Source organism: Triturus cristatus, chromosome 7, assembly GCF_964204655.1.
Source record: "Triturus cristatus chromosome 7, aTriCri1.1, whole genome shotgun sequence".
Classification (NCBI taxonomy): domain Eukaryota; kingdom Metazoa; phylum Chordata; class Amphibia; order Caudata; family Salamandridae; genus Triturus; species Triturus cristatus.
In genome coordinates, this window is record NC_140590.1 from 1700613600 (window position 1) to 1700635886 (window position 22287).

The window sequence follows — 22287 nt, forward strand, 5'->3', positions numbered from 1 at the left end:
ATCTCCGCGCCTCGCGGCTCGCGCATGCGCAGTGCTCCCGCCCGCGTTCTCCTCTCGCGCGCCGCGTCATCACACAGCGTGCGAGACTAGAACGCACACTACAACCCGAATAGGACCGGAGATTGTGGGTCCCGGTAGAGGTCTCTGAAATGCAACACCACAAGTGTTTACAGCAGGACAGAGCTTTGCTTACGGTGCTTGCGGGACATATGCAAATGAACACGCAAATGCGGGTGCCCCGATCCCAAGCCAGGCACCCCTGGAGGGGCATCAACTGCTGTTGCGAGAGAGGAAGTCCCTGGTCCGCCTGAGGGTCGAAGTGTGTAAGTGTGAGCAGAGTCCGTGTAGAGATGCTGTGCAAGAGGTGTGGGGTACCTCTTTTCTGGAGTGCAAAGCTGTGCCTGCTAGGGAGCTGAGGCCTCTCCCTGGGAGAGGAGGGGGCGCCTTCGTCCACATGCCAGGTTACTCGGACCCAGACAGTTATCCTGATGTTTGTGTAGCTTTCTTCAGCAGGGAGAGTTGGTACCATTCTATGTTGGATTGTTCTATTATAACCAGGGCCACTGGAATTATGCGATTGTGCGGCCACACCATTCATGCGTGCTGCTCAGGGAAACAATCTGCTGTATCGTAAATAATATTAAAACGAACAACACGTATTTAAAATTCCACTTAACTGATTATGAACAAAAGTGCTCAATTCAAGGCGCTACACTCACCAGATAACACCAGAATTAAACTCCACAAAATCGGGCTGCCCATGTTAGCGGCTGAGGGTTTCCTGTGCTTTAGGAAGCGCTAGGTGTGGCTGCTGCTGTCTGAGGAAATGGAGTGCTGGCAGAAAGTAAGTAACCAGTGAGTTGGTGATGGGAGGGTGGGGGGCGCCTCGCTCTGTACAAAGTTTAAACCCGGGCAGTCATGTACAGAGCGGGGAGGGAGCCTAACTTTCTACTTCTCGTGCGGACAGCGAGAAATGAAACTGAATGCAAGCGTATTGAGCAACTGTCTCCTACCCCTTTTCCCCTGTGCTTGCATTGCCAAATACAGTTGCGAACTGATGCAGTCAGCGGAAGTATGGTCCTGTGTGCCGTCTAGCGATTGCCGGTGCCGTGTTCGAGTGCGTGCTCCTTGGGTTACCCAGAAAATCGACGTCTGATCTACTCGGAAGAATGACTTCCATTCTCTTTACAAACCACCCCCGCAGGCTGCAAATGTCTTGATATAAGAAATGCTGCCAGAAACGAGTCGGACAGAATAGAGGATGCGAGAAAAGCCCACAACCGGGATGTTGACTTTAGCTGCGCTCCACTCACCCCTTTCTCAATGAGGGAGACACCATTTGTGAAAGAAAGTCACATTTTCACCCTGTGGTCGCGAAAGTGAAAGCGACACTCCTGAACCACGGTCTTGATTAAGGACCATGCATGTTCCCCCAGGCGGCTCTTCTGCCCTGTAGTGCCCGTTTCTTAGCACTGAGCATTGAGACCCGGTTGATGCCTATATGTTCTCCGGGATTTCTCAGCGCGTAGAAGTAAAGATTACAAACTAGACGAATTATCGCCATTAAGCGATAGTTTAAGCCAGAAGGGAGGCTTCATGTAAAAGGGGATGCAGAAACAGATAATCACACAGTTTCAGGCAAGAGAACCTTTATCTTGATAACCCAGAGTGAACTTAAAGCTTTTCATCTCCTGTGTGAGGGGGTGGAGAGGAAGAAAACAGCAAATGCTGCGTGCTGTGGCCACCAAAACGAGATTGGTAAATCACAGGCAAGGCGCTGCGATCAACAAGTATTTTGCATGGTTTAAGAGTGCTGCAAATGCAACAAGCGCAAGCGCGCCGCACGAGTGGTGTGCGCACGCGTGATGGCAAAAGTAGGCTGTCGAGTTGTGTGCGATGCGGTGCGGGGCTGAAAGCTGGCAGATGCGCGCGTGCACGCTCGCGTGAACGCAAGCGCTAGGCCAGCCAGCAGAACTTTGAAAACTCACCTACAAAATGTATCTCCGAGCTGACTCAGCGAGACCTAAAAATGACTCAAGAAGCAAGTCAGTCGTTTTGTTTACTCTATATAGGCCTATGGAGCAACATTATGGTGTTTTAAAACATATACAAGAGAGATTTGTGACAGTGACTCTCTGAACTGGAGTATTTCAAGGTGCTCTTATGCGAGATGGTCACTGTAAAGTAGGTGCAGAGAAAAAAAGTAATTGCCTAATGTCACAAAGTAAGGTCTAGCTAGGAAGCTGGGATTGAAACCAGGTTTCCTGATTAAACATTGTGCAATTCAGATCCTGGATGGTTATCGCTTTCTTTCCCCCTTTGGCTTGTTGCCAATTTTATTAGTGACCACAGAGGCAAGTGGTTGTCTTGTGTCTCCTAAACAAGGCCTTTATTGTTATTATAGATGGAGCAACATTTTTGTCTATGTAACCATATACAAGAGAGGTTTTTGTGACGTGTGCATCCTGGCCTGAATTAATTAAAGGTGCTGTCAAATGTGATGTCATACATGATGCTCACAGAAATGGAGGCAGAGCGAAGAGGAGTAATTGCCCAAAGTTGCACAGTTTGGTCAAGCTGGGAAGCCGGGGTTGAACCCAAGGTCTCTGGGTCAGGACCCTGCAAGTAGTTTAGTTTTAGGCTCTGGTCCCACTAAAGCTTCTGACTGGCCTGGGCATTTTATGTACATGCATTTAAAATATCCTTTGTTTTTTCCATAAGATGGGACAAAATCAGTGGAAACACCCTCCCTTTCTTTATAGCACAGGAAAGCTTTGGGCACGTGCAAGCTTCCGTCCATCACAGGAGAGTTGTAACTTGGGGAGAAAAAACACAAGCTTTCGCCATTGCAGGATAGGTACAAACTGGGCAGCAGCAGTGCAAGCTTTGCTTCCCCAAAGAATGGCTACATCATGGCAGCAGCAAAGCAGGCTTCTCTGTCTCACTGAAGGCAGCAAGTGCAATCTTCCATTTGCTGCAGACTAAATTTAGTTGCCCAGAGTAGTACAAGCTTTCAATGCTTTCAGAACATGTACCATTAGGCAAAGTGACATGTAGGCAACAAACATATCTCTGGAGTGAGTGCTTAAATCATTTAGAGGAATGTATAGGTAGAAGTGCGAATGAATATGTGAGTTCTGACATCATTCGCACTTATGTGATATTCTCTATCGGAATCCTGATGGTCCTGCTGCTGTCACTCACAGACAACGGTCTGCCTTGATTCTTTGGTTTCTCATGTATAGAGATGCAGCTGTATGCTAGTAGGCCATTGTTATTTGGAGCAGCCCAGCCTTACACAAGTAACTATGTCCTAGACAGGCACATTGGTGACAACCAATTTGAAAAGGTGCACATCAAACTCTGCGCATTTACTGCCTTGCTGCTGCACCTGTTCAATGTTCAGGGCCGCCAGTGTCCCAGATAGAGATACAGAGCACAGGCACAATTATGCCCTTCTGAGTCAAGTCCAGGGTTTCGAGGCACACAAGTGTATCGCAACCTTCCCCACCATCATGTCAGGTTCATGGGGAGAGAAGGGATGTCATGGGGCCATAGCGTCTGCCCCACCGGCCCAAGCAGGCATCATTTGAGTCATTTGTAATTCAGGTAATTGTCGCCATTGTAATGACGTAGACACAGGCCTGCTTTGGGGATATCAATCATCGGGTCTTGTAGAGCATGGCTTGTCACCCCGGGGGAGGGGTGGGGGGGGGGGGGGGTCTTCATGTGTGGATATGACAGTGCAACTGAGTTTTGGCGGTAAATGAAATGAAGACACAAGTAGCCATCTCCTTTTAATTAGCAGGGTCGCCTGTGAGGCATGGGTGTGGGCAACTGTAGGACTGCCCTCAAAGCAGCACCCCCTCACTAACTATTACTAACTAACTACTAGTTTACGTGAGCTGAGGTGGCAGATCATTGCGATCATCTCCGTGACACACAGGACACAGCATATGTAGACAAGAAAATACTGGAAAGCTTAAACTGATATCCTTCCAGATATAGTAGTATTCCTTAGGGGAAAAGATTTACTTTTCTTAAAATAACCCTCACCCACCAAAAGGTTCCTTGCTGGCATGCTTCATCATCAGGTTCTTCCCACCCCGCTGCGGGACGGGTCGTGCTGAAACCAACGGAGAAGTGGAAGCACTTTCTGGAAGGTGTGGGCTATATTACTAAAAGATAGGAGGGGAAGGGTCAGTGAGATAGTGAACATAAATTATAAAAAATACCTAGCCACTAGGGACCTAAACTTTATTGAATCCTGTGGCTGACAGTGGTAAAAAAGGTGGGAGTTGGTGGTGCACAATATAATATATGTGTTACTCCTGGTCAAGGGTGGTGAATATTATGGACACTCTAGAATACCCGATCCATTTCACCATGCTTTCCACCCTTCTTGGGAAGTGGCACACCTAGAGAGAGCTAAATCCCCTCTCTCTATTCTACTTTTTTCTTTTTTTTAGGTCTCACTGAAGGGAGTTTTAGCAGGTTTGGAGAACTCATGTTAGCGATATTTAAAAAAAAGTAGAAGTAGGAAATAATATAGTGAGAGCGGGCCTTTGGTCAGTCTTCTCCAGCCATTGTCTTCCATTGGTTTCCATTGCTTGGATGGGCTGTCCATCAGTGCCACGGCATTTTGAGCTGACGCGCACACATTGCTGACTTTAGATGATGAAGGGCCTTCTTTCAGCAGCCCCTCATTGTGCTAGCAGGCTCAATGGTTACAGTCACTCATTTGTTTTCCCATTGGCTGATGGTGCCCAATTAGTCCTTTTGCTAGGCTACAGAAGCAACTTGACATGTAGTTTGTCATTCGGAGTCTGTGTGTGTTCAGTGATACATTTACTGACAGGATGACGATGAATGTCCTGGTTGGCCAGGGCCGGACTGGGAACCAAAACCGGCCCTGGCAAAGTGCTCGGTCGCCCCCTCCCCCCCACCCGTGGGGGTTGGGGGTGCCACCGAGCTCTTTGCCAGGGCCGGTTTTTGGCCGATTTTGTTACAGGGCCGATTTTGCAGCTATGCTTCAAAAAGGCCCTGTAACAAAAGCGGCCCCCGGGTGCCCAAAACCGGCCCTCACCTGTGCGGCCAGTCCGGCCCTGTGGTTGGCTTTATGTCAGGCTTAGGCATTGGCTATTTACTAATGAGCCTTGCAAGTTAATTTCTTTTACTTAACTGGCATTATACAATGTTGTCGGATTTACAATTTGTTTGTTCACAAAGTAATACGTGCACACACGTAAGCTTCATACAGTTGCATTGAAAGTACTGTACTGGCCCCTTGTCAAAAGTAAGGAATATATTTTTTTCTGTTAATGCCTTTTAAGTTCACCAACTCAAACGCCATCTTCGAACTCATTTTTATAACACTCTTGTTTGATGGTACAACTTAACCCTGCTAATAAAGTCTGATCAACTATGTGGCCTTTCTGCCAGTTTACATATCACTGTAGCCCAAACGTTTCAGCGTTTTGGTATTTTCTTTCCAGGACAGCTGGCAACATCACACAAAAAATCATTCAACCTTCACCATGCACTACTCCTAACTAAAAAAAACTGACCTATTACTTTTGCCATTGCATGTTTGAGAAAAGTCAGACCTGTTGGCTTTGCCAATGCTGGTTTTATGACATTAGCTTTAATAATCAGCTAAAGCTCTCTCTAGCCACACCTTATGACCATTCTCAAAATTAGCTGCTTCTGCAAAACTGTTGTCCAGACTAGACACAGTGTTTACATTCATAGACTTCTGAAAAATTGATCTTCTTTTGAAAAGGAAAGCTAAAGTTGATCACAGTCAGATAGAGATGTAAACTTTGTGCCTAGAGTTGCAATGTCTGTAGATCCTTCTGTTTACAGAAGTGTGCCTTGACTGTTTGTTACCTCCACACATGAACTTTAGATTTCTCTGTTGCTTTTTCCTTTGCTCTGCAGCTAACTCTGCGCTACAACAAACCACCCATCCTTCGCGAGGATTCCTTTTCTCTTGAGGTGGTGACCACGCCAGCTGATTGCATTGGCCAGAACCCTAGTAGCATGGAACTGGCCATTTCTGTCATGTAAGTAGTGAGAATGGGAGGTGAGTGCTGTAAGTTGCTGAACCTTTGCCACAGCACTTACCTGCCATGGAAGTCTACACTCTCAAGAGACTGTACAGTACTGAGACAATGTCCACGTAAAGCAAGCTGCATATTCACCAGTCACAAACATTGATCTACCTAAAATTCCCTATACTTATCACCAAGCCTAGTAACAGTGTACATTCTGTAAACATGTCCATAGCGCAGCACCTTACATAATCTACTATCATATGCTGGGTCACCTGCTCCCACACATGCTCATAGGCCGCAGCCACACTGTGTGGTCATTCACCTAATTTGTTGCAATAGTTTATTATGTAGAGTTCAGCTCTTCACAGCTATGGTGTTAACTGTGCCCCTGGTGTGTCAACACTGTACTGCTTAGTGACCTGATGCAAATCACTCTTGCATGAGTGGGTAACAAAAGAAAGAAGGCTTATGGCATTGCCTGCCCTTGGACAGGCATAATCAAAGAGACAGGGAAATGGCACAGATCATTTCCTACACATTAGACTCATTGTCATGCACTCTTTATTTTGTGATTTATGGATAACTGTTGAAGCCCTGTGAGCTAGCAAAGAGAGAGCATGGGCTCATGTGCAAAAAGTACTTTTTCAGTCGCAAACACTCCGATTAGGAGTTTGCGATCAAAAAACTTCTTTTAGCAAAGTACTATGCCTATTTTAGGAGTATGTTACATTTTTACTGACTTCTAAAATTGACTTAGAAATAGATAAGGAATTGCTATTTGGAAGCTTCCCAAAAATAGCAATTCCTATCCCTGCTAATCAATGGTTTAGGACAGAGGTAGTGGTCGAAAAGCATTGAAATTATTGACCCCCAACTTGGGGTGGTAACCCATTCACAAATGGAAAGGGATCCCTTCATATTTGTGTTTGTTATAAAAAGTGCCAAATGCAAACTTTAAAACAAAAGTAAACTTTTAACTTTAAAGTTTAAGGAAAACAGGCTGCATTTAAAAAAAAGTTTACTTTTTTTTAAATGCAGTCACAAACATGGTTGTTTGTGGGCCCCAGGCGGGAACCATCCTTGTGATGGTATCAAATCTTAGATAGTCACAATTTGTTTGTGACTTGCCTCATCAATATTCATGAGGTCAGACAGATCCTGACTCAGATTTTTAAGCACAGACTTATTTGTACATGGATTGCTTGAATTAATCTCAGCTGCTGGAAATGACTCGGGACCGCATCCCAGTCCATCGTTATTTTTCACATCATGCCACCTTAGATTGGACCCAACATATGCAAACCAGTCTTGACCCTGAAACTGAGGTTGCACGGTGTGTAACTTAACGATGGACTGAGATGCGGTCCCGAGTAATTTCCAGCAGCTGAGATTAATTCAAGCATTCCATCCATCACTTTTTAAAATACTTTAATATGAATAATATTTAACAATCATAAAATTGACTAAGCACTTCTCAATGGAATATATTATCATCTGGTGTAATAGGAATGTTCAAAATATTGTTGAAGATTTTCCATGGCTTTTTCAAGTGAGAGTAGCAAATGGAGCACGTTGAATAATACAATTTATTTTTAGAAATATGAAGCTTGTATAATACATGCCAACATTTTAAAAGAGGAAAGTGGAGCTATAAAAAATAATAATAGGGAGAATGTAGTATCTCCTCTATTGACCTTTTTTTGAAGCAGAAGCAATTTTAGACAGGATACTTCCAAAATAATGCCAATTCCTTGCTTCAAAATCGGGATTCTCCTACCTGAATTGGGTCTATTGGCATGTATGAGCCTCATGTGTTTTAGATTTTTTGATGCACTTAAGATGCCCTATAGCACTTTACAATTCTACATTAATTCATATTCTTGAATGCACTCTAATACCTCTTTAATAGGATGCACTTTAAGTCTATCATGGTATTTAGATAACAAGTGAAGTATATGCATTAACCATCGGAATATGCACTAGGTTTCGTACTTCTTATGGATAATATCCAAAATCCCATTTGTATTGGATATTTTCAAATCTCTTCATTATCTTTCATATTTTTTAATGCATTTACCATGTCCTACCATACCCCAGGATGATTCAATTTACATAAATGCAGGTATTGATATCAATATTGTGATACATGCAATTACTACTAGATTATGCAAAGGTTTTAGAACGGGCAGAATTGAAATTATGCACTACTCCTGAAATCTCTTAGAGCACTTTAAGTAAATATAGAGATACATAACATATATTGTGCATTACATGCAAATGTCGTAGATCTAATTTTTGTTAGTGTGCATTCCAGTTGTGGGGGAGGAGATAATTACTATGATGAAACACAAATAATGTGGCACAGGACATAGTTTGATGAAATTCTAGAGAAATCAACACAGAAAGACATGATTTGCATACTTTTTTGATGTCTGAAAATGTCCTTCCTAATTATATTCCAGTAAAGTGCAAAATACGTGGTTGCTTACTGTGACTGTATGATATTGCACACAATGGATTTCTTTGCTACTTTAGTTCGAGAACAGAAAATTTTAACCCATTGAAGCTGAATCGTCAAATAACATGTACATAACATAACATTTACATTTAGAGAAATTACAACTAGATTATTTGGAATTACACTGAAAAGAAAAGTGATCAAAACAAGAAGGAGAAAGTGAAAATGGTGACCTAATAAAGACTTTTGTGAAGACACGGGGTTGCAGTCAAGCTGTTAACTGAAATAGAGAATGCACTCTTTTTAATTGAAGAAACACTGGTGTATGCTGGTTTGGTGAAAAATGCTTGGTACCGGAATGCGTTGACCGCATTAGCTTAGGTTTTGCAATGAAAAGTGCTGCCATGTTTTGGGAAGGAACCCGTGCCACTGCCCTTGCAGCTTGCATGCCCCTGTGAGGTAGAATATGACAAAGTTAACATGTCATCATGCCTGGGTGCCATGCCAACCAGCACTGCCTGAAGGCATAGGTAAGTCACCCCTCTAGCAGGCCTCAATGCCGGACATCTTCGGAGCAGATCCCAATCTCCAGCCGGAACAACAAGCCGATGAAGGAGAGATCTCCGTCTCCGTAGCCGACGACTGGGACGTCGAAGACCAGACAGTCACCCTGGCTCAGCGGTCTGTTAGTATTGAAACCCCTCTCCCAACCAAAACCAAACCTAAGGCTCGGTAACACCTTCACCCTCGGGCTCAGGTCAACACCGGCCACATCTTACAGATGTCCCGCCCTCGGGTCCAGCGCTGAAACAAAAAGAAAAGCCTTCCAGCTTTGGATCGAGCCAACCCCATTCTGGTGCCGAAAAATCACCTTTGGCACCGAAGTCTAAAACCAAGGAGGTGCCACGCCCTTCTGCGTCGGCACTGAAAACAACCTCGACGCCGAAGCCCTCGGCGCCGAAACAAACAAAGGACAAGCACCTGGAACCAAAAAAATCTTATGTTGTTTATTTTCATTAAACCAGCAAATAAAAAAATGAAATGCCACTTGTGGACTGCAGCACCTATTGTGGCATCCAATATAATGGCAGTGGAAACCAGGTTTTGGGCCTCCCAGGACCACACAATAGGCTAAACTGAATGGACAGAGATGACTCCTTGGAACTGGAACTGAATAGAATATGCAGGGTGGGGGCTGTAGACATTCTGTTGGCACCATATTGTCAAATACTTCCTGACAGGTCAGTTGAGACACATGTAACACTTTGGTACACTTGAAAGGGTAAGAACAGGATGCCAGAAAAACTCTTGTGTATCTCCTGACTGGTTGCTGAAGGACACTGATCTTGCCCTGCCAGACATCTACCTCTGGGTTTGTTGTGGGCACAGTACCTGCTTCAAACTGGATTTTAGTGTTAGATATGAGAGGACACTGGTGATTACCATAGTGCATTCCCCTATGCATCCAGAACCATTAGAGCCCAAGTTTATTGCGGTTGAAGACTTTTGTCATCCTCAAAATGCTCTGACGCATGGCATGTTGGGACTGCTTCCAGTAGAATAAAAAGGAACTACTACAAACATGGGTAGGAGTGCCTAGGTGTTACCCCCACCCAATAACTGATGACTGAACCTGCTGATACCTGAGAGAAGTCCTGAAGGGCTAGACCTTCTACCCATTGTTTTCAGGACAAATAAGTGGGCACTAGGGGTCAGTTGGTTAACCTCCTCTGTGCCTCCAGGGACACAAGAAGCTGCAAGTGTCCTTTTCCCTGGAGTTCCCAGCTGACCAGGAGCAATTGTACCTCACTTGTGGCCTCTGCGGGAGCGAGTCCTGGCCCCCAAGTGCTGCCCCTGCGGTTTTTGGAGCCTTAGAAGGGACCCAGAGAAGCAGACCAAGAAGCCCTGAAAAGTTGAGACCTAAAAGACTTGAATTGATAGTGTTGACCGTCCACCACGAACCTGAGATATTTCCTGTGAGCGGGATGAATGGGAATATGAAAGTAAGCGTCCTTTAGATCTAGAGTGGAAAGAAAATCGCCTTGTTGAAGCAGTGGGAGCGCCTGTTGGAGAGTGACCATGTGGAAGTGGTCTGGCTGAATGTAGAGGTTCAACGGCCTGAGGTCCAGTATTGGCCTGAGAGAGCCATCCTTTTTTGGAATTAGAAAGTAGAGGGAGTAAACTCCAGTGCCTTGATGATGTAAGGGAACTGGTTCTATTGCATGTTTTTGCAATAGAGAGAGAATCTCTTGTTTTAGGAGAGTCAGATGTTCCGGGGACATTGGACGTTGTCTGGGAGGGATATTTGGGGCTGTAGAGGTGAGTTCCAAGCAATAGCCATACTGGATAATTTGTCTTACCCACTTGTCTGTTGTGATAGAATTCCAGACAGGTAGGAACTGTGAGAGGCGTCCCCCGACAGGAGTGGGATGATTGGGGGAAGTCACTGCTTGGTGGTAGGGGAGTTGCGGGTATTGTTACTGCCACCTCTTTCCTTATTATTGTTGCCTCTGTACCCAACACGAAAGTATCCTCTGGAGGAATTGTTTTGATTGGGGCTCTTAAAGGCAGGAGAGGGATGCTCCGAGCCAATAGTTTTGGTGCCAGCCCTGTAAAAGGAGCGACAAAATGAACCTCTAGGAGATCAGCTGGAAAAGGAGAGAGAGGTGGAGTAGTATTAGTGCCCATCTCCTTTCGCTTCATGGGTATTTCAGGGTCTTCTGAAGTGTCCAATTTTCTCTTTTTAGGAGGCTTGGCGACAACTTTGCCAGTCTCTGGGTCAATTTAGAGAGGCCTTTAATGTCAGCCCTGTAATGGCAGCCGCAACATTTCTCTTCTTGTTGCGAGTAGCCAGTTACAGCCCTTGGTCCCGAGGGACCGGTCTTGTTTCCAAGGGTCAAGCCAAGCAGACTGCTTCATTTGCTTTTCTTCCCTGGGGACCTTCCACAGAACCTCCTTGTAAGACCTGCAGCACTAGATATCCCTATTTCTAACCTTAATTGCTCTAAAATAGCTGAACACATTTACATCAAAATTCTAAAAGCATATGTTCGAGGCATATGAGCTGTAGATTGTATACTTATGCATAGATCTCCATCTGGTGTTGGGCTCGGATGTTTTCACTTTGTTTTTGTCTTGGAAGAAGTCTTTGTAGTCACTAGGTAGGTGACTCCTCCCTAGGGCGATAGTACGCATGGGCATCGACTTCATCTCCAGATTGTTTTTTTCCGCCATTGGGTTTGGATGTGATTCGCTGCGCTCCGAGTTGAGGTTGTTTTCGAACCCCCCTTCGATGCGCAATCCCTCTCCACTCAACGGTATTGTCTCGATCTTGTTTCCTTTTCGACGCGTATCTTCAAGATATATAAAATCCTCGACCTCGATCTTCGACGCGGGCCATTGGGCCTACCCGCGCTGACCACACCTGCAGGTAATGGAAAGGACTCCTTTCAAAAAATGTCCCGGGTGTGGTGCTAAGTTCCCACATACGAACTTACACGAGGTTTGTAACCTCAGCCTCTCCCCGGAGCATGAAGACAAGAACTGCAAGGCCTGTGCATCTTTTAAGTTGAAGAAAACCATCCATGACCGTTGGCTCGACGTCACAAAATGTCTCGTGGATGCAGCTCGATTCCAGTCTTCTTTGGAGCAGATCCCATTCTCTAGCCGGAACAACAAGCCAATGAAGGAGAGATCTCTGAAGCCGACGACTCCGAAGTCGAAGACCAGACAATTACCCCGGCTCTGCGGTCCATACGTACCGAAACCCCTCTCCCAACCAAAACCAAACCTAAGGCTCGGTAACACCTTCACCCTCGGGCTCAGGTCGACACCGGCAACATCTTTCAAACACCCCGCCCTCGGGTCCGGGGATGAAACAAAAAGAAAAGTCTTCCAGCTCGGGATCGAGCTAACCCCATTCCGGTGCTGAAAATTCACCTTCAGCACCGAAGCATAAAACGAAGGAGGTGCCACGCCCTTCTTCATCGGCACCGAAAACAACCTCGACACCGAAGACCTCGGCATCGAAACAAACAAAGGAAAAGCATCCGGAACCGAAAAAATCTTCGGAGCTGAAAAAATCTTCAGAGCCGAACAAACCTTCGGAGCCAAAAAACTCTTGGAGCCTCAAACTCCTATACCAAAAGCTAAGAAGTCCAATACCCCACAGAAAGCTTCAGAGACACGGGCTAAACAACATTCTTACCCTAAATCTTCTGCACCAACAAAGGACATTGTACCCGCACAACAGCTTCTAACAGATTTTTCGGATCCAAAACAAAAGACTCTCTACATTGACCCAGAGACTGGCAAAGTTGTTGCCAAGCCTCCTAAAAAGAGAAAATTGGACACTTCAGAAGACCCTGAAATACCCATGAAGCGAAAGGAGATGGGCACTAATACTACTCCACCTCTCTCTGCTTTTCCAGCTGATCTCCTAGAGGTTCATTTTGTCGCTCCTTTTACAGGGCTGGCACCAAAACTATTGGCTCGGAGCATCCCTCTCCTGCCTTTAAGAGCCCTAATCAAAACAATTCCTCCAGAGGATACTTTCGTGTTGGGTACAGAGGCAACAATAATAAGGAAAGAGGTCGCAGTAACAATACCCGCAACTCCCCTACCACCAAGCAGTGACTTCCCCCAATCATCCCACTCCTGTTGGGGGACGCCTCTCACAGTTCTTACCTGTCTGGAATTCTATCACAACAGACAAGTGGGTAAGACAAATTATCCAGTATGGTTATTGCCTGGAACTCACCACTACAGCCCCAAATATCCCTCCCAGACAACGTCCAATGTCCCCGGAACATCTGACTCTCCTAAAACAAGAGATTCAATAGAACCAGTTCCCTTACATCATCAAGGCGCAGGAGTTTACTCCCTCTACTTTCTAATTCCAAAAAAGGATGGCTCTCTCAGGCCAATAGTGGACCTCAGACCGTTGAACCTCTACATTCAGTCAGACCACTTCCACATGGTCACTCTCTAACAGGTGCTCCCACTGCTTCAACGAGGCGATTTTATCTCCACTCTAGATCTAAAGGACGCTTGCTTTCATATTCCCATTTATCCCACTCACAGGAAATATCTCAGGTTCGTGGTGGACGGTCAACACTATCAATTCAAAGTCCTTCAGTTTGGAGAGACTACAGCACCCAGAGTCTTCACCAAGTGTCTCGCAGTAGTGGCAGCTCACTTACGAAGACAACACATTCATGTGTTCCCTTATCTGGAAGACTAGCTCATAAAAGCCAAGTCACACAGCAGTTGTGTGCAACACACACAACAAACAATCCAGCTGCTTCACAACTTGGGCTTCACGGTGAATCTCACCAAATCCCAACTCCACCCGTCCAATACACAACAATACCTAGGAGCTACAATAAACACTTCAAAAGCTTTAGCATACCCCAACCCTCTCAGGAGAAGCAGTATGCAAGCTCTAATATCCAAATTTCTGCCTCAACACTCATTACCAGCTCGAGTGCTCATGCAGTTGATCGGGTGATGGCCTCTTGCATTCTCATCGTTCCTTATGCAAGACTCCAGATGCGTCCCTTACAGGAGTGTTTGGCACATCAGTGGAACCAGGCTCAAGGTCAGCTAACAGATCTGGTGTTGGTGGACAGCCGCACACATCGCTCTCTTCAGTGGTGGAACACACTAATCCTTTCTAAAGGGCGGTGTTCGTCGACCTGGTTGCACAAATAGTGCTAACAGCTGACGCATCGCTCACCAGCTGGGGAGCTCATCTTCAAAACCATACCATTCAGGGTGTATGAACCCCTCTGCAAACACAACACCACAGAAATTACCTGGAACTACTGGCAATTTTTCTGGCACTAAAATCCTTTCAACTCCATTTGGTAGGCAAAGCTGTCCTGGTCCATACAGACAACATGGCAGCAATGTACTACATACAGAAACAAGGGGGGACACACTCTCTACATCTTTCACGCCTAGCTCAAAGCATATGGAGATGGGCCATTGCACAAAACATATATCTCCTTGCAGAATACATCCATAAGACTACATCTCGCTGCAATAGCAGCTTATCTCCAAAACAGACGACACCTGTTTCTGTTTAGAGTACCTGCTATTAAAGCATTTATGGAATGTCTTAAAAGAATAATTCCACCAAGAGCTCCACCCTCTTCAGTATGGAATTTAAATATTGTTCTTACCATACTCATGGGTCCCCCTTTTGAACCTCTGCACACATGCGAACTACAGTTCCTCACTTGGAAAGTAGCCTTCCTAGTCACTATTACATCTCTGAGAAGAGTTAGTGAACTCCAGGCATTAACCATACAAGAACCATTTTTAAAAATCCATCATAACAAAGTGGTTATTAGGCCTAACCAAAATGTTTCACCTAAAGTCATTTCTGCATTCCATTTTAACCAGTCTGTTGAACTCCCAGTTTTTTCCCACAACCAGACTCAGTGGCAGAACGGGCTCTTCACACGGTAGACATTAAAAGAGCAATACTCTACTACATTGAAAGGATAAAATCCTTAAGGAAAACTAAACAATTGTTTGTGGCTTTCTCCCCACCTCATAAAGGCAATCCCATTTCCAAAGCAGGGATTTCAAGGTGGATTGTTAAATGCATCCAAATATACTATCTTAAAGCCAAACGCACACTAACCAATCCCCCTAGAGCTCATTCCACAAGCAAACTAGGGGCTTCTATGGCATTCTTAGGGAACATTCCCTTAGATGATATCTGCAAAGCAGCAACTTGGTGTACACCACACACTTTCACAAAACACTATTGTGTAGATGTGCAAGCAAAACAACAAGCTAGTGTGGGCCAGGCTGTATGAAGAACACTTTTTCAAACCATTGCAACAGATACAGGTAGCCACCACTAAGGAGGTAACTGCTGTATAGTCTATGCACAAGTATACGATCTACATTTCATATGCCTCGAACGGAAAATGCTACTTACCAGTATGCATCTGTTCTTGGCATGTAGAGCTGTAGATTCGTATACGCCCACCGACTCCCCGGATACCTCTATGTGTTCCAGTACTATCTTACTTAGATACATTACACATGGACATCTCTTTCAATTTCTCAATAACTCCATTATAACACTCCATGGCAAAAGAATCTGCAGATGGAGTCGATGCCCATGCGCACTATCGCCCTAAGGAGGAGTCACCTACCTCGTGACTACAAAGACTTCTTCCAAGACAAAAAAAAAGTGCCAACATCCGAGCCCAACCCCAGATGGCGATCTATGCACAAGTATACAAATCTACAGCTCTACATGCCAAGAACAGATGCATACTGGTAAGTAGCATTTTCCTTTCTGAGCAAAGATCTAGCTTTCTGCGAATTTAATGAAATCCTGTATGGGAAATTGAATTTTGGGACCCCTCCCTCCCCCTTTGTCTCAGCACCTGCTTTATAGATCACCTTGAACCTTTACAGGAAGGAGCAGAGGTGGATGAACATTCTTATTTGCCAGTTTCGTTAAGATGTGCCAAATGTAGCCAAGGCTATTAGCAAAACTCTGACCTAACTATAAGTACATAGTGGCAATGGCTACTGTGTAATATATATATCTATATAATATGTATGTATGCTAAGCACAAATAGGGAGCCCTGGGTAGTTCCCAGTATTAGGTGTTGAGCAGCCACAACATTGGAAAGTCTATTGTTGCTCACTTCAAATGTTTGTTTTTCTAGCAAAGCATATAGCATCGCATATTGCTTTTAGTTATTCCAGGTTGGCTTCCATTGTATTTTACCAATCCAAAGCCGTAACACTTGGCCTGGAATGGTAAAATGCCTTTATGATATTTTAATTCAGTGTGGATAGCATTTATTCATTCTAGGCTTGAAGATTTTTGTAAAGAATGGCAAAAGGCTCTATGTATGCTCCCCCAAAGCTCTCCAGCTCCACACTGAGGACTCTTAGGGACTTGATACTCTCTTTTGCAACTGGCAGGTTCATCATGGGGGTTTACTAGGTCCCCTGAACTCCCTCAAGGCCCCTGGGGTGAGCCCAGGGTGAGAAGGGGCCTTGCTGTCTGGGCCTCAAGTCTTGGGTTCTGTGACTCCTGGTGGGTCTGGAATCCTACTACAAATGGATACACATTCCTCAGCAACATACAGCTAGCACTCCTGCCTAAACCTCTTTTTGCAGCCTGCCACTGACCTCCCTTACACACGAGGATCTCACGTCCTCGTCAGGGACCTCTCTTATCATGCACCAGTTGTCCTTCAGAAGGGGAACACAGATGGGAAGGGAGAGAGACAAACCTTGTGCCTCAACACATGGTTCCTTACTGACCAACAGACTGTCCGGCGTTGAAGACTGACCTGGAGGTCTTTCTTGATACTAATCACAGGACTTTTGACTCACATGGGGTGCTCTGGGGGGGCATGCAAAGCCTTTATGAGTTCTTGGCTGCCAGCTCCACCCGGACCAATGCAACTTTCACACCCCACTATTGAACTCTATGCCAAACTGCTAGTTAGACACCTGCTGCACATACTTGTCCACCTGGTCCACCCAGGTCAATAGGGCTATATCCCCACTGTAGCTCCAGACACTCTTTCCGTAGAGTCAACCAGTCTCTGGCTCGATTTAAGGAGTTACAGTGCGGTACAGCATTGATGCTTCTCATCATTGAAAAGTCATTTGATTTCCTGGATTTGGACTTCCTTCGCAAAGTGCTGGCCATGCTTGGTCTGAGATCCCGGTATCGCACCTATGCCTCAGACTTGTATACTGAGCCACAGGTGCATGTAAATGATGTGATCTCCCTCAGATTCCCCATTTGCTGGGGCACCAGACAGAGCTGCCCTCATCTCCGCTACTCTTCGCCCAAGCTATCGAAACCATGGCATCATAGATATGCTGTGACGCCCATGAAAAGGGATTTGACTGATGGATTGCACTGGGAGATAGGATCGCCTTGTATGCAGACTATGACCTCCCGTTAATGGTTCACTCAGCCAAAACTGGGCCCCTCTTTGTCTCCATCCTTGATGTACATGCGGAGGCATTGGTACTGAAGATAAATTGGTCCAAATCAGTATTGAACCCCCTAAGAGGGGACAGGAATGACCAGGCTTGCCACACTGCCATGCTAACCTGGTGCCTAAGCGTTTGGTACCTGGGATTTAAGAAGACCTGGGAGCCGGACCTCGCCTGAAGCCTCAGTCTCAACCCCTCACTTGCACAATTCAAGCAGACCTCTAAAGCTGGGCTAAATTGCCTCTCAATGTACTGGGCAGGTTGGCCCTCTATGAAATCCCATGGCTCCTTTACGTCCTTCAGAGCTTTCTCTCCCCCACCCCTCCAACCACTGGTTTGCTGCCTTAACCTCTCAGGCCCGGAAATTCCTCTGGGCTGACAAACCCCCCCCAGATCTCCTATGATAAACGTGTTCATTCTATCTATGATAGGAGTTTAGCCATGGCTGACAACCGCATGCACTACTTGGTAGGGCACATTCTAGTAGTAAAACACTGGGGTTGTAACGATTTGGCCTTTAGGGTGGAGCTATCACTGATCGGGCTCTATAGTCTTGTAGGTATGCTATATGGCTTACCGGTCTGCCACTTGTTGCCAGAGATCACCAAAACTGTCTTCCTGACTTCGAGAGTGGCACTGCGCAGGATTGGGTAGGACCGACGGGTGACCCTGGAAACCCTCATATGGGTGGGCAGATAGCTGGGTTGGGTGGCGCGCCTCGGGGGCTTCAGATGGTGGGACAACATTGACATCTCCTGGCTGGGCGCGTTGGGGTGGGTGACCACATGAAAGGCTTGCAGGCCCTCCAAACAGAATGTGGTCTCCCTCCACAACTCAATTCTTCTGATACCTCCAACTCCGACCTGCACTCTCAGGATACCAGGAGGCGCTGTCGGATCCCCTGGATTTGAACCTCCTGGAAGCTCGGATACTCATGGGTCCACTGACCACGGGAGGTAATCACTCACCATGTTAACTGGCACCAGTGAAAGTACTGTGGGAGTGGTGGCTGGGCCTTTTGGACGAGGTGGAGCAGAGAGAGACATGTATGGTGTCACACCCAAGCTATCTCTGTCTGACTACACGTTTCAATTGAATTATCTGCACGCACCTACTACACACCCAACCGTCTGTGGAGAGCCTGTCGACTCCTGATTCCTGCATGCACTAGATGTCTGAGAATGTTGGTGATTTCTATCAAATGGTTTGGAAGTGCCCCATTATACAGCAATACTGGCTATCCATATTCACAATCCTGACTGTGCTCCTGGGCATGACCCTGGAGGCTTCCCCAAAATTGAGCTGCCAGGACTTGTGGACCAAAGAGAGACTGCACTCAGGTGGGGCTGGGGCTTGGTATATCACTAGCAAAAAGTGAAAATCACCATAGGATCCACCATTGAAGGAATGGATGGTAGGCATGGACCAATAAGCAAAGCTGGAAGAACCCTTTTAGTTAGCCCAAGAATGCCCCATAAGCATCAGAAGATATGGGAGCAATGGTGGGCATACTAGGGACTGGGTACTACAAACGCATGCACTCCAAGGGATTGAATGGGCTCAGTGTGGGCAACTGCTGTTGAAGCAACTGGGACCCTCTGGATGGGTCTGAAATTGTCTGTGCTTTTATCAAAACTAATAAAGTATTGTTATCAAAAAGGCTTTTCAATTTTTTTTTAGATCAGCATGAATGGTATTATGCTTATAATATGGTTACATTTTAGCAGTAGTAATATGCAGCTGTACTGTAGTACAGTCCTTTTTATCCTATTGCCCATTACCAGTGCAGTACTGGTGAGATAATCTGATAGGGTTGAAGTGGAGAGGAAGACTGGTGGAAAATGTAAATCTTCCAAGTGGAAATATGACAAGAGATAACGAGAGATGACAGGAGAATAATGAGACAGGTATTGAATGACTTAGCAGTGTGAGAGAATGTCAGGTTGATAGCTAGCTAGAGAGAACACAGAAGACATCGAGTAAGACAGACAGTAAAGGTACTAGAGACAGGGAACAAGTCTAAGAGAGTTGGTGAGTGAGATGTAGGGCTAGATGTGCAGGGTCGAATGGGAATACAGTAATTTGGAGTAATGGAGATGTCATGAGAAAGAGGCAGTGAGAAGAGAGGGGAGGGGACTGTCAAAAAGGAATTTGTTGAGACAGTGAGGGAGGAGTGAGCAAAAAAGAGATATCAGGACAAAGCAATTGCCAGCGAGGGACAGGGCGATAGTGACAGTGACGGAGAGAGCAAGAGAAAGTAAGGGGGGATGAATAGTCTCCTTCGGTTCCGTAAACTTTTAAAAACTTTTTTGTTTTTTGTGTAATCCCCTCATCCTTGCAGTAGCGGTATGTGCCGGCAAGCGCTGGGATGCCTATTGGTAACCAGGCGCTATATAAAACTCAGAATAATAATAATAATAATAATAATGAATAGCAACAAGGGGATATTGACATTAGAGATAATGTTTAATGATGCTGTACAACATGTATCATGTTTGTGATTAAGACATCAATAACATATTTACAGTAGAAATGTTGATATCGTATGAGCTTTGCAATTAAACTATAATGAAATACACACAAACATGCCTAGTGTCTAATTTCTGTGTGTTTACCCATTCTTGCAATTTTCTGTGGTTAAAAATAATCAAAAAAATATAGTGACAAAAGAACACAATGTGTTTTTATATGCTAGAGTAGGGATTTGTGTGATACTTGAAGATTGGCCTTGACACCTCTTATGTTATAGGTATGCCGGGAGCCGCAATGTATCCAACATGGTGCTGATCGAGGTGAAGATGCTGTCAGGATATATACCTGATGCTTTCACTGAGATAAAGGTAATGGAGCCCCTATCTTACTTTCCCCTCAAACCTCTGTGGGATTTCCTCCCCTGACCAACATCACTGCAAGAATTGTGGGGCGGAGGGGGGCGTGATCTGTATTTGGGAGAATTAAGAAGGCAAAAACTTGGGTCAGGGAGAGCAGACCTGGTAAAACTGGAAACTTCTTGGGAGAAGACAAAATCAAGGTGGCACTTGTAAGAATGCAGTACATTTAGTGCAGGCAGGCAACAAAGATGCCTCGTTTCAAAAAGTCTGGGATTCAGAGTTAAATATAAATGAATAAATACCTATTTAAAGATGCAGTTTATGCCTGGGCACAAGGTGTTGCAAGAGGTCTGTGAAAAGATTGACCAGATGAGTGGTAACTTTTTCTGTTGTGCTTGATTCCCATTAGCATACCTAGTTAAAAGATGAGAGCCTAAAGGCCATTACTGTCTTGGTCTGTTTTCTTTGGGTGTAGGATTTTGATGTACTGTCCACCACACTCCTTTTTCCAGATGCAAGGTGACTGAAGGAACAATAGACTTTGTCCCACGGAGTCCATTCATGGGAAAAGGAGGTTAAAGAGGAAAAGAGAGACAGCAATGTAGACAAGTCTTCTCAAGTTTTGAATGGCTATGTCTGACACAGATATCCCAAAGAGTGATCATCTATGCTTGATACCCACCAAATGCATTCCAAAGCAGTTGCAGAGATGATGGAGTAGTGTAAGATAGACATACATGGATGACTCAAAGGAAGAGTTCACTGATTCGTGTATACCAGGAAATACATTAGTCCTCTTCCTCTCCCATTCCTGCTAGCACTTACTAACTGTATGATATTGAATGACAAACTTGAAGGAGGCCTGGATACCCGCTCCAGCAACATAAACACCCAAAGATCTTCTTTAGAAGATAACCACTGTTGATGCGGAGAAGGTAATAGATATGAACTCACAAATGAGTTCCAGAAAATCAAGTACTGTCATGACGAAGACTTGCAGAGTTCCCTCTAAAACACCTTGAACAAATCCCGAGAAGAATAGAAAACACAACAAAGTGAGGTGGAGGACAATGACTGATAAGACTATGAGAAGAAGAACCCTACAATGATCTCATGATGTCGGCATTCCTTCTCTGTCTGCCTCACTACACTTCCACAACCGCATTATGATGTTTGCCTTGTTTCCCCTTCGTTCACTTCCCTGTGCATCTAACGAACTTAGCAATATCCCCCAGTCTATTCAATGGTCCCAGGGTTGAAAGAAGGCTTCAGGGGATGTGCTAAATGGAAGACTCAGACCAGGTGGGGTGTTTGCTGAAAAGGTGCTGGCTCCCACGACTTCTCCAAAGCTTCATATCCTCTCCATGCAATGAGACATTGTAATTGGCTGCTACATAACCTGGATTCTAAAACCCCATTGACCTCATGTTGTAGTTGACCCTTAACTATGACCATGGGAGGAGCGTACCTTTATGCCTGTAGGTATCACTCTGAATAAGGTTAAAATAGGGCAAATTAATCAGTAAGCCAGCAGTACAAGTTTAACTGTCACCTTACCTGTAGCTGTATTCACAAAGAGGAACACAAAAGAAGTTTTCAAGTTAGGGGAGACTTCAGAATATACAAATGTGCAGTTGATAGCCAACACTTATTCCCAACTGAATATGAAAGAGGTTGGTAATCATTTACTGCCTATTTTACTGTGACTTAACCAACATATGGTTACAAATTTCTGAACTACTTACATTCTGCAAGGTGGTGAGCCATTTCAGCACTAAAGGCACAGAGGCAGGCATGAACTGGGAGGGTCAAGTGAAAGGATTGAACCCAAATGTTTCAAGGACAGGTGAATACCCAGTGAGCCTATGCAGGAAAACTCTGCAAGTGGCATCCTCTGCACTCAAAACTCTAGGGGCCATATCATTCAAAGTGCCCCAGGGGCAC

General features: G+C 45.1%; 1 protein-coding gene across 1 annotated transcript in view; it reads left to right on the forward strand.

Moving 5' to 3' along the window:
- LOC146812810 (alpha-2-macroglobulin-like protein 1) overlaps positions 1 to 22287 on the forward strand; it is a 630734-nt gene that overhangs the window by 570290 nt on the left and 38157 nt on the right. Inside the window, exons 32-33 of the mRNA XM_085615203.1 lie at positions 5941 to 6065; positions 20262 to 20352. Coding sequence (XP_085471329.1) covers positions 5941 to 6065; positions 20262 to 20352 — 216 coding nt within the window. The remainder of the gene's footprint in view (positions 1 to 5940; positions 6066 to 20261; positions 20353 to 22287) is intronic.